The 13,101-nt window shown below is 40.2% G+C and overlaps 2 protein-coding genes across 2 annotated transcripts in view; one reads left to right on the top strand and one right to left on the bottom strand.

The window, feature by feature from the left end:
- The first annotated feature begins 2,011 nt into the window (after positions 1–2,011).
- LOC146483555 (collagen alpha-6(VI) chain-like) lies at positions 2,012–9,542 on the top strand. The gene is made up of 8 exons (XM_085105728.1): positions 2,012–2,082; positions 4,150–4,217; positions 4,744–5,156; positions 5,618–5,777; positions 5,884–6,311; positions 7,206–7,356; positions 8,204–8,395; positions 9,327–9,542. The coding sequence occupies exons 2-8, from the start codon at positions 4,160–4,162 to the stop codon at positions 9,341–9,343; spliced, it is 1,419 nt and encodes a 472-aa protein (XP_084961854.1). The 5' UTR covers positions 2,012–2,082; positions 4,150–4,159; the 3' UTR covers positions 9,344–9,542.
- A 1,581-nt stretch (positions 9,543–11,123) lies between these two features.
- The window catches only part of LOC146483553 (trafficking protein particle complex subunit 10-like), a 33,184-nt gene continuing 31,206 nt past the window's right edge, over positions 11,124–13,101 (bottom strand). The window contains exon 24 of the mRNA XM_085105725.1: positions 11,124–12,972. Coding sequence (XP_084961851.1) covers positions 12,487–12,972 — 486 coding nt within the window. The 3' untranslated portion in view covers positions 11,124–12,486. The remainder of the gene's footprint in view (positions 12,973–13,101) is intronic.

Below are 13,101 nucleotides of genomic sequence, written 5' to 3'. Positions count from 1 at the left end.
TTGTTCAGACTTAAAACAAGCCGTTAATATTTTTCAAGCAGCGGAGAGTGGAGAATTTACAAGAATTTCGAGACAACAACTTCAATATTCAAATGAGAAGACATCTGGACATCAAATACGGTCTAAAGCCTCGGCTAAACGTTGTAACTATACACGAACTTAACAGCATGCACTGCACACTCAGCGGAACGAAAATGGAATGAAGAAATTACTGTCGCTTTCTAAACCGCCTGTTTTTTGAAAACCAAGATGAGTCCTGCAATTCTGCTGCGTCACCGATCAAAGGAATGAGTGTAGTGACAATTCAGACAATCTGGAATGCAAAGTTTATAATTTACGGGACTTTTAAGACCAACAAAACAGTATTTAAAATGCCGCGGCCCGACCTCTGTTTTCCTGCGAATTTACGGTAAGCGGATTTGAATAAGTTGTGTCATTTCAGATTTGGTTTTAATAAAGTAATGGATTGAAATTTGTTGTGTTTTCATTGCTGCATGTATCATCTACAAGCTTAACAGTAGTAAACGCTCCCTGTTTTTGAATGTAGGCTTAATAGTGACCGTTGCAGTTAGATTGAAGATTTCTTCCTTGCTTCGAAACTTAAATTGAGATTCTAAAGCATCTAGAATAAGATTGTTCAAATCTTGAGATAAGATGAAAATATGACTTACCACAGCACTTTGAATCTAAGAAAAAATCATCTTAATCTAAGACGCCATCATCGTATAAATAAGAAGAAAGTCGTCTTATCCTAAGATAAATCGTCTTCAAATGAGATTTACGCGCTGTCTTACCACAGCACCAGAATTAAGTGTAAAAAACGTCTTAAAGTAAGATTTTAGTTTTTACGGAGTGATCAAATTTCAGCTGCAATGTTCATCAATATTCACTGGATAGAGAACTATCTCTCCAGAATCTTTTCCCTTTCTTTTAAAAATCTTTTTTGTGAAAGATTGAATTGAAGAAATTACACGTTTTTTGGCCGCGGTAAAATAATTTTCCGTGGGAAATAAATTCATCGAACACGACAGCGCTGCACGCCCGTTGTACATTACGTCGCGTCAGAAATAGATTTTCAACCCCAGAATGACGTCAGACTGTCTGCCGTCGTGTGGAGCACAATTTGCATACATCGAAAAAAATATGCGTGCATGATCAAATTTCAACTGCAATGTTCATCAATATTCACTGGATACAGAACTATCTCTCCACAATATTTTCCCTTTCTTTTAGAAATCTTTTTTGTGAAAGATTGCATTGAAGAAAATACACGTTTGTGGACGCGGTAAAATAATTTTCCGTGGAAAATAAATTCATCGAACACGACAGCGCTGCACGCCCGTTGTACATTACGTCGCGTCAGAAATAGATTTTCAACCGCAAAACTACGAAAAGACCATGCTCATAAAAAAATTCCTATGCCCCTTTTACGTAATCTCCTCATTTGATGCTACAGTACGAGTAAGGAGGGTTTTCCACCCAGCCCCAGCTTCGCGAGGTTTTGCGAGTCACGTATTTCTAGTACTTAGAAAAGAAAAGAGCGAGAGGCAAACGAATGATAATCATGGTCACGTGGCCATTTTTGCCTTTGCATGCCGTTCAAGGTCTTAAAGGTGATCCTTCAGAATGTCTCCAATGTTGTCGGATATTCCCCAAGTCTTATGTAGAGGAGATGCAAAGAGTGTTTTATGAAGAGTGCTGGTGTACCGTAGCGCTTAATTTAGAGTAGTCATTGGCTAAAATGTTGTGGACCATCTCTAACACAAAACATATATTACAGATAGAAGGCTCATCTGAGTTTGTAACGTTGACAACAGTGGTTATTTTCACAAGCACTTCAGAAATCAATAGTTAGTTAGCATGGGTCATACAGAAAATGTAATAATATCGACGTTACTGCATGGGGTAAAACAATTTAACAATATCGACGTTATTGCATGGTGGAAAATTAAACAACGCAGCATCATCTACTTATTGTATGTTTAAATATATTTAATTAAACTGCAAGCTTCAGAAGGAAACACCGGTGTCTGCCTCACGAACCCGAACACATTTTCACTTGACGATATTGACTGGAACAGGGTAAGAGCTGTATTTGTGTCTTCAAACTGCTATACCAAAACAGTGACATGGCAGCAATTTGAGAATTGTCCCTTTATAGGTTTTGCTTGTTCGAAGTTCGTAATTGGGGTATCGTTTGACTACTTGAACGAACATTTCATTTTGACGGTGAAGGTTTAAATTTCAATTGCTTGCCGGGCCCGTGGAGGTGAACTCATTTAGACCAGCTTTTTGTGGTTCTCGGTAAAAATGGAACCGTTAGCAGCTGGTATGTTTGGCTTATGTCTTTTATATGAATGTAAAGAGGGGTTTAGCGCTGATTCATGAGTTGGTTAGTATGAATGACACCGTAAAATTTCAAATTTGGCCAAATTTCACCAGCTAAATGCGTTTAGTAAGCTGTAAAAAATTTCCTCACTAATCGATTGAAAATTTAAATTTCAAACGACAAGATTGATACGGCAGTGAATGAAGAAGAAAACAAGAATAAAAGTAGGATTGATAGTTTTGAAAAAGATAGTACACGTGCAGTCGTCATTACACACTCAGTCTTTCTAAATAAATATAAAATGGTAAATAAAAATAAAATCAATGGGAATTTCAGTGGAATCCACGGAGTGGCTCTTCTCTCCACTGTTTTCAAGACGAATTAGAATTTGGAAATGTTGGTTTTTGTGGAGAAAGGAAAACAGGAGTACCCGGTGAAAAATCCTCGGAGCAGGGACGAGAACCAACAACAAACTCAACCCACATATGACGCCGCGACCGGGAATCGAACCCGGGCCACATTGGTGGGAGGCGAGTGCTCTCACCACTGCGCCATCCCTTCAACTTCTTCAACTTCCATAAGATTCGGTCTTATTTCCTACATTTTATCTAAGCATTTAAGCATTTTATCGATCCGAATCTGCAAACTTTAAATTGTCCGTCACTCTTCATTATTTGTCGTGAACGGATTCGAACACAGCACCTCTGCTATACTGACACCATGCTTTATCAACTGAGCCATCAAGCCAACTAGGAGCTGGTCATTTTATGAGTTGATTATTTACTTGTGCAAGATGAATGGATGAAAGTGAAATGTGTAAATCATCATAAACGTAAACTGTGGAAGTAAGACTTGATAGATGGAACACTATTGCAATGGCAGTCGGCTCTTTCTTCTTGACTGAATTTCGGTTCCTGTCAGGATTGGGATTGCTTTCTCCTTTGTCCAGTGCTCGTGACATGTTCACTGAGTACGACTAAGATAAAGTTTCTCCTTATTTACAGAAACGATTGATAATAAAAACAACGTCGAACTGAAACCACCTACAGATACATTGAATCGGACATGCCAAACTATAAACCACCGGCTATTAAAGTTGATCTTTCAGCATGTTCTTAAGACTTCATACACGCTTTCAGGTCCAAAGATTGCGTTTCTTCGTAGACGAGAAGTTTTGAAATTTACGACAGTGCGGGCGAGCCATGTTCATAGAATAGTCATTTTCACTATAGCAATGGACAGTTCTTCACAAACACTTTAAAAACAATTAAGGCAAACAAGAAAACCTGCGTTTTAATGAATGATGTCGGCATCTTAAGATCTTCCCATGTAGTGTTTATGTCGGCCTCTGTTTGCGGTGAGGGTAAAAGACGGAATGAGTTTGCGGAATGGCATGTGGCATGGCGTGCGGAATGGCATAATTATGCGAAATATGATTATCTATCACAGAATGGATAGCAGATAGCGTAGCCAATTAGAGAACGGCATTCGTGATAGAACGCTAGTAGATTAATACTAATATTATATAGTTAATGACCTGATTCATTAATGGCCCTCACTGATTGGTTTTCGACTAATAGGTTTTTGTGCGTTAACTAAAAACCACCTCTAACTATTACAGTCACCTTTTGAAAATTATGACTGATTGCATCTAACTTACAAGTAATGGATTCTCAGATCAATGCGATACAATAGCACTGTACTGGGTTGTAAGTGCACCTCACCTAAAGAAGATATGTTTTCATGCTACTGTCAACAGGAAAGAAATTATGCCGTGTCTCAAAACTGAAACTGTTTACGTCCCTTTTGTTTTGTTTCAGGTGAGCAAAGATGAAAACGTTTGGCTTCTTGCTTTTTTCACTATGGACTTGTTCATTAACTGCAGCGGGTAAGAGAAATTCCCTGATTTTTTACAACTGAGTTTCTAGTTACTTAAGTGGCGGATGAAGGGGGTTGGGCTAAGGGTCCCCAACCCCCCCCCCCCCTCTTTCTCTCTCTCTCCGCTTCCCGACTTGTCCTTGAAATGTTAAATCAACTAAACTTATTCGTGTTATTAAAAGAACACAAGACATGCTCTCTCTGTAGGAAACCTCACCGAGTTTTTTGAAAATGAGTTCTAGAAGACCTAAGCTGTTTGAAAAGGTTTGCTTTCACCCAATTGAGCAGTTGTTGACTCTTTGACTAAGGAAGAAGTTTTAAATGTAAGAATTTTGAGGGAAACCCGACTCAATTTAATTTGTCAACTGTATGGACAAGGACCAAATGTTGGCCCTTTTGTCCTTCGTTAATTTGGCACCATTAGTAATAACGACTACATCATGATCCAAAACTGAAGACATGAAAATGCAATTTGAAGTTTACTTTGATAAACTGACTCATCCTGTGTTACGTTTTCATTAATTTTACATTTTCAGACGTTTCCAAATGTAAACTTGAACTTGGTTTGGTGGTTGACACAACAAAAAGCATCAAAGAAGAGAACATTCCCAAACTGCAGGCGGCGCTCAAACATCTGGTGGAACGGTTTGACATCTCACAAGACGGAACTCACGTCTCCTTTCAAACGTTTGCCAAGGAAACCACGCTCCACACCACGTTTAATGACCCAGCGTATCACAGCAAAGACGCCATTCTAAGTTTGATATCCAGACCTATGTCGCTTAGCAAACCGACTCGCCTTGACGTGGCCTTGAAGACTACTAACGAAGAGATGTTTGGCGATGGAAGTGGCCCAAGGCCCGGCGTTCAAAAAGCTTTGGTCTTGTACACAGACGGTAGATCACACCCAGAAACGGAGGACTTTTACATGGACGTTATAGCAATTAAAGTAAGATTAAAAGGACATAAAATACAAGGGCCGTCCATATCTTAAACATGGTCAGGTTTGAACACTGTGCCAGTTTTCCGAATAAGGGTTTTAAGGGTTAATAAGACAAAATTTAAACAACTACGTTTCCTGTATCGTCACCAGCGTCGCGGAAATGATTTATTTCAGTTTCAGTTTATATATTTTGACATAAATTTTTTTTAACACAAATGTGCACTGCCCGTAGTTAGTAAGAGCTTATCGAGGCGAGCAATGGTTACACGTAATATTTACAGAACAAGAGAAAAAAGCAATTAACTTAAGTTAGGTGTTAGATATGTTTACAGACAATATAATGTATTATATAATGTATTATGTGAAATTAGGCTCAAAGGAGCTTGAATCAATAAATGCAAACATAAGATTTTCATAAATTTTCGCCAATAAATTATAATTATTTTATCACTTTAATTTCTCTTCAGACGAAAGGTGTCCGCCTCGTCGTTGTAGGAATTGGCCCAGATGCAAAAATACTAAAGAATCGAAGAGTGTTAGAGTTCATTGGTGGAAAAAATTTGTTCTTCGTCAATGATTATGCCAGCCTTGAGGATGCAACAAGTGACATAACAAAATTGATCTGCCGTAAGCGTTTTGGTTTTGATTTTGTTTATTTGTTTGTTTGTTTTTTTGTTACACTGCATTGCGTTCAAGGCACCGGACTAATGCAATGTTACTTTCATTTCTTTAGCGCCCAATCCCTGTGAGAACTCCAAGGGAATAGATGTGGCATTTTTGGTGGACAAAACCAAAAGTTTGGGAGCAGCAAACTTTCTTCTCCTCAAAGGTTTCCTTCTTGAGCTCGCTGCCGCATTAAAAATTGGCCCAGATGCCACCCATGTAGGACTAGTGATGTTTGCCAACAAGCCAAGGGTAGTCCATACGTTTGCAGACGAGATGTTGTACACCAACGAGGCCGTAGACGCGGCTATTTCCAGAATACCCATTGTTCTTAGCAGTCCAACATTCACTGACAAGGCAATGATAGCCGCGGACAGACAACTCTTCACCGAGGCTGGAGGAGACAGGCCGACGTTTCCAAACGTTCTGATTGTTCTGACGGATGGGAGGACAAACGAGAAGTCGAAACCCTTCTCTACGATAACTGAATCACTCAAGGTTAGCGGTTTAAAACGTCTGCTCGCACGTACGACACATAGAGGAACACAAGCGTAAGCTTAGCAAAAGCGCAAGCTGGGAGGTTTATACGTGTGGTAAGCAAAAGCGCGCACAAGGTAACATACGATAAAAAAAAAGGTCAGTTAGCATTTCGTCAATCCAAGAACAGCTCGTAAGTTCGGGGAATAAACTTTCGTTCCGTAAAACTTTCTCAACTTAGATTTTCAGCTTTAGTATCCGAACAGATCAAACTATATTAGATTACACAAATATGTCTTTAATAGGACACAAAATGATCTGGGAACACAGGAGACAACATTTAAGGATGGTGCCTACTATCGCTACTGCGCATACGTTCTGCGCATCTCGAGATACTCGGGTTTCCTATGGGTAGTACTCACTAATACAGGGATATTTTTGCGCGGTTTAAAGCTATGCCGAGAAAGCAGAACTTAGCAAGTGCTCTTGATATCTCAAAAGAAAATTGGTGGTAGCCATGCATTTTTCAGAGATCATTAAGCTTCAGGTCAGGAAAAACTGCCATACATTTCTTTATATTTTGGCGCCTTTTAGAAATATTGTTGCTTAATTATCTCTGAAAAATGCGTGGCTACCCCCAATTTTCTTTTTGGATTCCAATAGCCCAAAAATACTTCTGTATTAGTAACCACACATTTTTCAGAGGTAATAAAGCTTCAAAATCGGTAAAAAAAAATTACTGTTACGTATATAAAGCCGCTTAGAATTATAGCTGCTTTGTTATCTCTCAAAAATGCGTGCTTACCTCTAACTTTCATTTTTTTTTCTTTCAAATAATCCCACTGCTGCTTCAAAATCCCGGTCTCACACTTCTACACAAATTGTTTGTATTCATTTTAAAAATTTTGCCCACAGGCAAAAAATGTTCACATTGTCGCAGTTGGAATTGGCCAGTATGAAGATTTTCAAGGAGAGCTTGAGGAAATTGGAGGGAAAAACGTTCACAATGCCAGCAACTTTGACGAGTTGTCGGATCTGTTCAGTGAAATTCTGGCAGAAACGTGTAGTGAGTATTGTTTTAATGGTCAAGCTCGTCCGGGATAACAATAGGGAGAATAAGAGCAATTAAAATAAATCCTTGTAAACTTGGTCCCATTTAGACAGTGTTTAGACGACTTTTGGTGTGACGTTGGAGACTTGCTTCGTCACCAGGGTCTCTCTCTTGTCCTACGTGGTGCGCGTGGTGTTGTGGGACTATTTCGCGTCAAGCCTTGCGCCCCGGTTTTCCCGCTCTTTCCACGAAATTCGTTGGAAACTGGGGACGATACAGGCAGATCAAGTCGTGCCACCTGCCGGAGCACCACTTGGTATGAAACAGTGGATTCATTCTTACAACCACTGATACATCTATTAAATTCGGCCAAGTACGGACTTGATTAAATTCCGTGTGACGCTCAAGTCAAGAAACCAGGGGTGAGTTGCATAAAATTTAACGTCGGGCGTAACTGTTAACACCAGACCTCCAGCCCAGTCACATTCAGTATTTTAACGTCTGACGATAGCATTTACGCCCGCCATTAAGTTTTATGCAACTCGTCCCAGCTTAGCAAGGCAGTAACATGTTTCGGACAAGCCCTGCTTCAGAAGAAGAAGACAATAGATTTATTAGGCTCTGCTTAGATGCAGTACATGACATCGTGCTTAACTTGTGCCGAACCAAATACATACATTGGGATAATGCATCATTTTCACAATGTATGCAGTTATAATGTAGTAGTTTTTCTAGCACGACTGAATCAAGTCCGACGCTTTAATTAACTGTCGAGCGACAGTCGAACGTTTGAACCGGGCCTAAGATTCTTTATTCAATCCGTACTCGCTTTCGTTCCATTTTCCGATCCCATTTTTTCCAGGTGTTGACGGCAGGTTTACTCCCTGGAGTTTCTGGACTGAATGCAGTAAGATTTGTGGAGGGGGAGTGCAGGAACGAACCAGAACCTGTACTAACCCCCCTCCCCAAGGGCCGTACGGAGCAGACTGTGAGGGTCCTGTAAAGGAGACCAGAATGTGTAATGACAGAGCCTGTCAATTATCCCGCCGTTTTGGTAAGAATTTATTACTTCATACCAAAGTAACGCTGCCCCACTCCTTCCACTTAAAGCAGTGGTCTTCTGTAAGTAACGCATCTCGGAAAACACATGTAACAGAAATAACGATCTTAAACGACTCCCCTTTCTTTCTACCAAGGCGGTACAAAAAATCTGCGAAGAAACTGCCCTGCCAAATACTTATCTGTTCTAATTTGGCGGAAAAATCGAGTTAGGAACGCGAGGACATTTTTTCTTTTTTACGGTTTTATAATGGGTTACAAACAACGTTTATCTAAGATTAACGACCCCCCACCCACGGAGACCAGCTATAACTACTGAAGGCTTCAAGACGGACCATTTTTGGGGGGGAGGGGGGGGGTTAGGGGAGCGTAGTGCGGGGGTAAAGAGTACTTTACGCTCAAAAGGTCAAGACGTTACTCCGTGCAATAACTTCAATTAGCGAATGCCGGCTCCACCGGTTAAGAAATAAATGAAACTTTGAGTATGCATTCACGGGACGGTACGATTTTTGTTTTCAACGGTTGTTTGCGACTTAACTAGCCATCTCCCCCAGAGAAATGCGCAAGACTGACGTCATCATTTTGCATACGACTCCCTTCGTTAATTATTTCCCGACCCTACGACTGTCGTAGGATTTAAAAACATGTTTTCAAATCCTACGACATTTTACGTGTCGTGCGCGACAAATTGTAGTTAAATGTACACGAAACAATACGTACTGGGCACATCAATGACCAATTGAGAGTTGGATTCTAGAAACCAGTTCTGAAAATGGATATCGTTCGCTTGTCGTTAACATGTTGCACATAACAGAGTCGTACCATATCTCACTGCGACTCTTACAGACCCTGTTGCACCTTGGAACATCCCGTGTTGTTCCAACAGAAACTCAACCAACACTCTTTTGTTCTCTTAATCCAAACAGGTTTTTTCGAGCAGTGATATGCGATGGTCATAACCTGATCCACAGCACGTTTAATTTACCACGAAAGTAAGTTAAGGGGGATTCACGCATAAAATGTTCCAGACCCTAGTCTTTAGTGTAGTTTGAAACATCTCGCTGTCAAAAACGCTCGCTTTCAAAGTTGTAGTTTTGTAATGTCAGGTTAAAGGGCACATTAAATTTAAGTCTTGAACTTGACGATCTTTGATGCCTCATTTCTCTTTGGAGAAACGTCCCACCTTCTGGAGTGCCACTCCCAACCTCGTCCCTCGAGTCTCCGTGATATCTCTTCCAGTATAGTGTACACTGTTTTAGGAGTATCCCTATTAAAGCATTGAAGGCGGACGGCGGCGAAGATCCAAGGGATACACTGCAAAATACCTCATTTATATACTCCATAAATCGTGGAGTATTTTGTCACGTGACACACTTGATTTTGGTTCTCCTGGCACCAAATATAGTATCCATCCGGCAGCCAAATTTGATCACGAAAGACGAAAATTAAATTTGTCACGTGATAAAATCGTAGAGTATTGTGTAGCGTGTTCCAAGGATCTTCGCAACGGTCTGCCATTTTGAATATCACGAAGATCCTCCGGACAAGGTTATTCTACTCCAGGTCTGACCAAAACAGAGGGTCTGAAAGGGAAGGAGCTGCCTTTATCGCGACACATTCCATGGGTAGACGAGCTTAATTCAAGTGGGTCGGACAACCACGTAAAAATGTGGAATGTCAGTCCAGTCTTGTCTCTAAATCCGAAAAAAAAAACCCTGCCTCGCTGAAATTAGCCCTTTCCAGCTCCGGCACCATGAGACCTAATTTTAAGTAAACAAAAGGGAAGGGCAGCTCGAAAAAAAACAAATGATCACGTTTGAGGCTGCTGAAGTTAAAGAGTGAATTTTTAAGACGGTTGGACTATTTCAAAATTTTAAAACTATTTGTGGAAGAAGTTTCTTCTGAGCAAACTTTCTCCCTTCAAATTCATACTTTCGTGAAAACCAACTCTCAACCGTCAGACAAGTCAGATGCCTCACAATTGGCCATTTTGCTTGTTTTAACACCCTGTTTCCATTTGGGGTATTCTTGAAAATTTATCCCATAATATTTATCGTCGTGAGGGCGATATCGATTTTACTAAACAGTCAATCCTGGCAAAGTTCATTCCAAAACCAATGACTGTTGCACATTTCACGTTGATCCACCTAAAAGGAGACTGCTTATAGGCCAGTTTAAGATTTCGGTATGGTGACTAATAAAAATGCGTTGAAACGCCCAAATAATAGACTTGGATTCGCCGAATAACGGATTTAGATTCGCCAAGCTTGCAAATTCCTCTTTCCATCCTATTTAGCCACGTGTCACACAGGCTATAGATATTACGGACGGGACAAAAGTTCCACGGGTTAAAACGGGACGAGCAAAAGTTTACAACAACCATTACCATTGCTCGTTCTGGTCTCAACTAACTGTCCCTGTTACTCCAAGAACGACTCGGCCACCGTTGAGTCACTCTTGATAAAGGGTTAAATTCTCACGACAACTGAATTCGCCTCCTCTCGCAGCCTAGTAAATCTTCAGTCCTCCCAAATATCACTGGGTGAGGGGAATTCAGAGAGATGAAAGAATGCGTTTTTAGAAATGTTTCAACCATTTTTGCCCAGGGTTGCAGAAAGCGGCTCCTGTTCTAGTGATTGAAAATGACCCGACAAAACTGTTACGAGCATTGAACCATAATTCTTCACGCTCACACACAAAATTCACTCTTCGATGATTGAATATAGGTTTGAACAACTGTTTATATACATTTATGTTCACTTTCGGCTTATCTCAATACAGTATACTCATTTATTATTTGCATTCGTCTAGATTGCGAGCAGTCGTACTTTTTTCCTCAGAACACGCGAGCTGAAGATTAGTCGAAGAAAGATTCTGTTCGCAGTCTAGTATTCGTGTCATCTCCATAAATGGAACAAATGTGACCCTTACACGAATGCTGGTGCTAAATTTGAATATTTCTAAATCAGCCAGACTTCACTAGCACCTTCCTCTTCTTTTGTTTCACTACAATACACCACAAGATATGAGCCAAGCGGACAAAAAGTTGTGGCTAAAGAAACTGTTATTTTACATCTTTAAACCTTGATCTATATTTTATCTAGTGAGAGTTCGTAGTAGCTTGCTAATTTTATCATTTTTTTAAAAGTATTTTAAAGTATTTTAAATTTATGTTATTATATTAGGACATGACGTGTATATAATTTTGTCATTTTCTAAATAGTAGTACTTTATCTATAGTGTCCCCAATTAGTTTATGTAGCTAATAACCCGACACTAAAATAAAGTCAGTCAGTCAGTCATCCTCCTGCGTGCCCAAGATTTTAAACAAGAAAAAATAAGGGACTCTTCCTTATTTTATCTTGATTCTAAACCAACTCAATGCTTTGAGAATACAATGGAATACAACGCCGCCTTTATGATCACCTCGTGATTTCGGTCATTTTATCTTGGTCTGACGAAATTTCCTCTCGTATAAATCCTTTTTACCCAACATGTATATTCTCCTCACTGTTCAGCACATATTTTTATGGTAGTTGTAAGGAGATTTTGGTATTTTATCTTCGATGTAATATTTCTCAAACTCATATTGTCAACAATCAATGCGTGGTCTACAAATTTGAATGTGATCTGTGCAACGCAGATTATGTCGGGTACACCACTCGTCATTTACACCAGCGCATTAATGAACACAAATATTCTGCAATCGGGAGGCACCTTGAGCAACACGGTCTATCGAAGGCTGATTTAGCCGACAAGCATTTCTCTGTTCTAAAGAAACAATTGGCCATTTTGCTTGTTTTAACACCCTGTTTCCATTTGCGGTATTCTTGAAAATCTATCCCATAATATTTATCGTCGTGACTCGTGAGGGTAATATCGATTTTACTAAACAGTCAATCCTGGCAAACTTCATTCCAAAATCAAGTGTTATCAAGTAGTAACATTGTAAGGATCCAGTCCTTCCCTTAATAACGCCAGATCCTTGTGGCCTGTTGGTGGAGGGATGAACGATGTTTAACTCATTCTGCGAGTTAACTGAAATGCCGGAGCAAGTTGCGAGCCAACTGTCAAAACGATGCCACATTAGATCAAAAGATGACCACTGTTACTGTTCGGTAAAACGCGAACTCTCACTGCTAGGGTCTTGTTATAAACCTGTCCGCACGAAAACGGTAAAACCAGAGGACACCCGCGACTTGACTGCGCCTCAGACGCAGTCACTTCACCGTTTGCCTCATCTTTTGTTTCCGGCTGCGGTGATTTCTCGTCTTTTTCAATGTATTTCATTAACTTTATCGCAGGCATCGCAAGATGTCCGCCCGTCTGCGGTATCACATTTAGAACAACGTCAGTAGTTGCCATAGCAACACGCGGTATAGTCACGACACCACGTTTGCGTCCGTTGACGGCCCAAGTGTTCGTGTCCGAGTCTACATCGTAGAGTAATCGTGAATTGTCGGTTGCTTCTGTTAAACAAGTGAATGTTACGTGCCACTTGCAGGTTGAGCCGGCGAGCAGAGTTCCGGATTCTTCTAAAGGTTCCATTCTCGAGCTTATGGTGTATAATGTCTGAAATGAAGCAAACACAAACCAAATTAACAGATAAATGAATACATTCATACATAACAATCAGATTATGACATTAAGGTTTCTATATTCGAATAATACGGAACTTAACACGACAACGACAACGGCGAC

The sequence above is a fragment of the Pavona decussata genome, unplaced genomic scaffold (assembly GCF_977016875.1).
Source record: "Pavona decussata unplaced genomic scaffold, jaPavDecu1.1 SCAFFOLD_38, whole genome shotgun sequence".
NCBI classification, from domain to species: domain Eukaryota; kingdom Metazoa; phylum Cnidaria; class Anthozoa; order Scleractinia; family Agariciidae; genus Pavona; species Pavona decussata.
This window is presented reverse-complemented; position numbering and strand designations above follow the sequence as displayed.

Excerpts from the sequence above, each read along its gene's own strand:
- LOC146483555 (XM_085105728.1), top strand. The coding sequence starts at position 4,160 with ATGAAAACGTTTGGCTTCTTGCTTTTTTCACTATGGACTTGTTCATTA. Across the intron at positions 5,157-5,617 it reads TGGACGTTATAGCAATTAAA|ACGAAAGGTGTCCGCCTCGT; the intron begins GTAAGATTAAAA and ends ATTTCTCTTCAG. Across the intron at positions 5,778-5,883 it reads CATAACAAAATTGATCTGCC|CGCCCAATCCCTGTGAGAAC; the intron begins GTAAGCGTTTTG and ends TCATTTCTTTAG.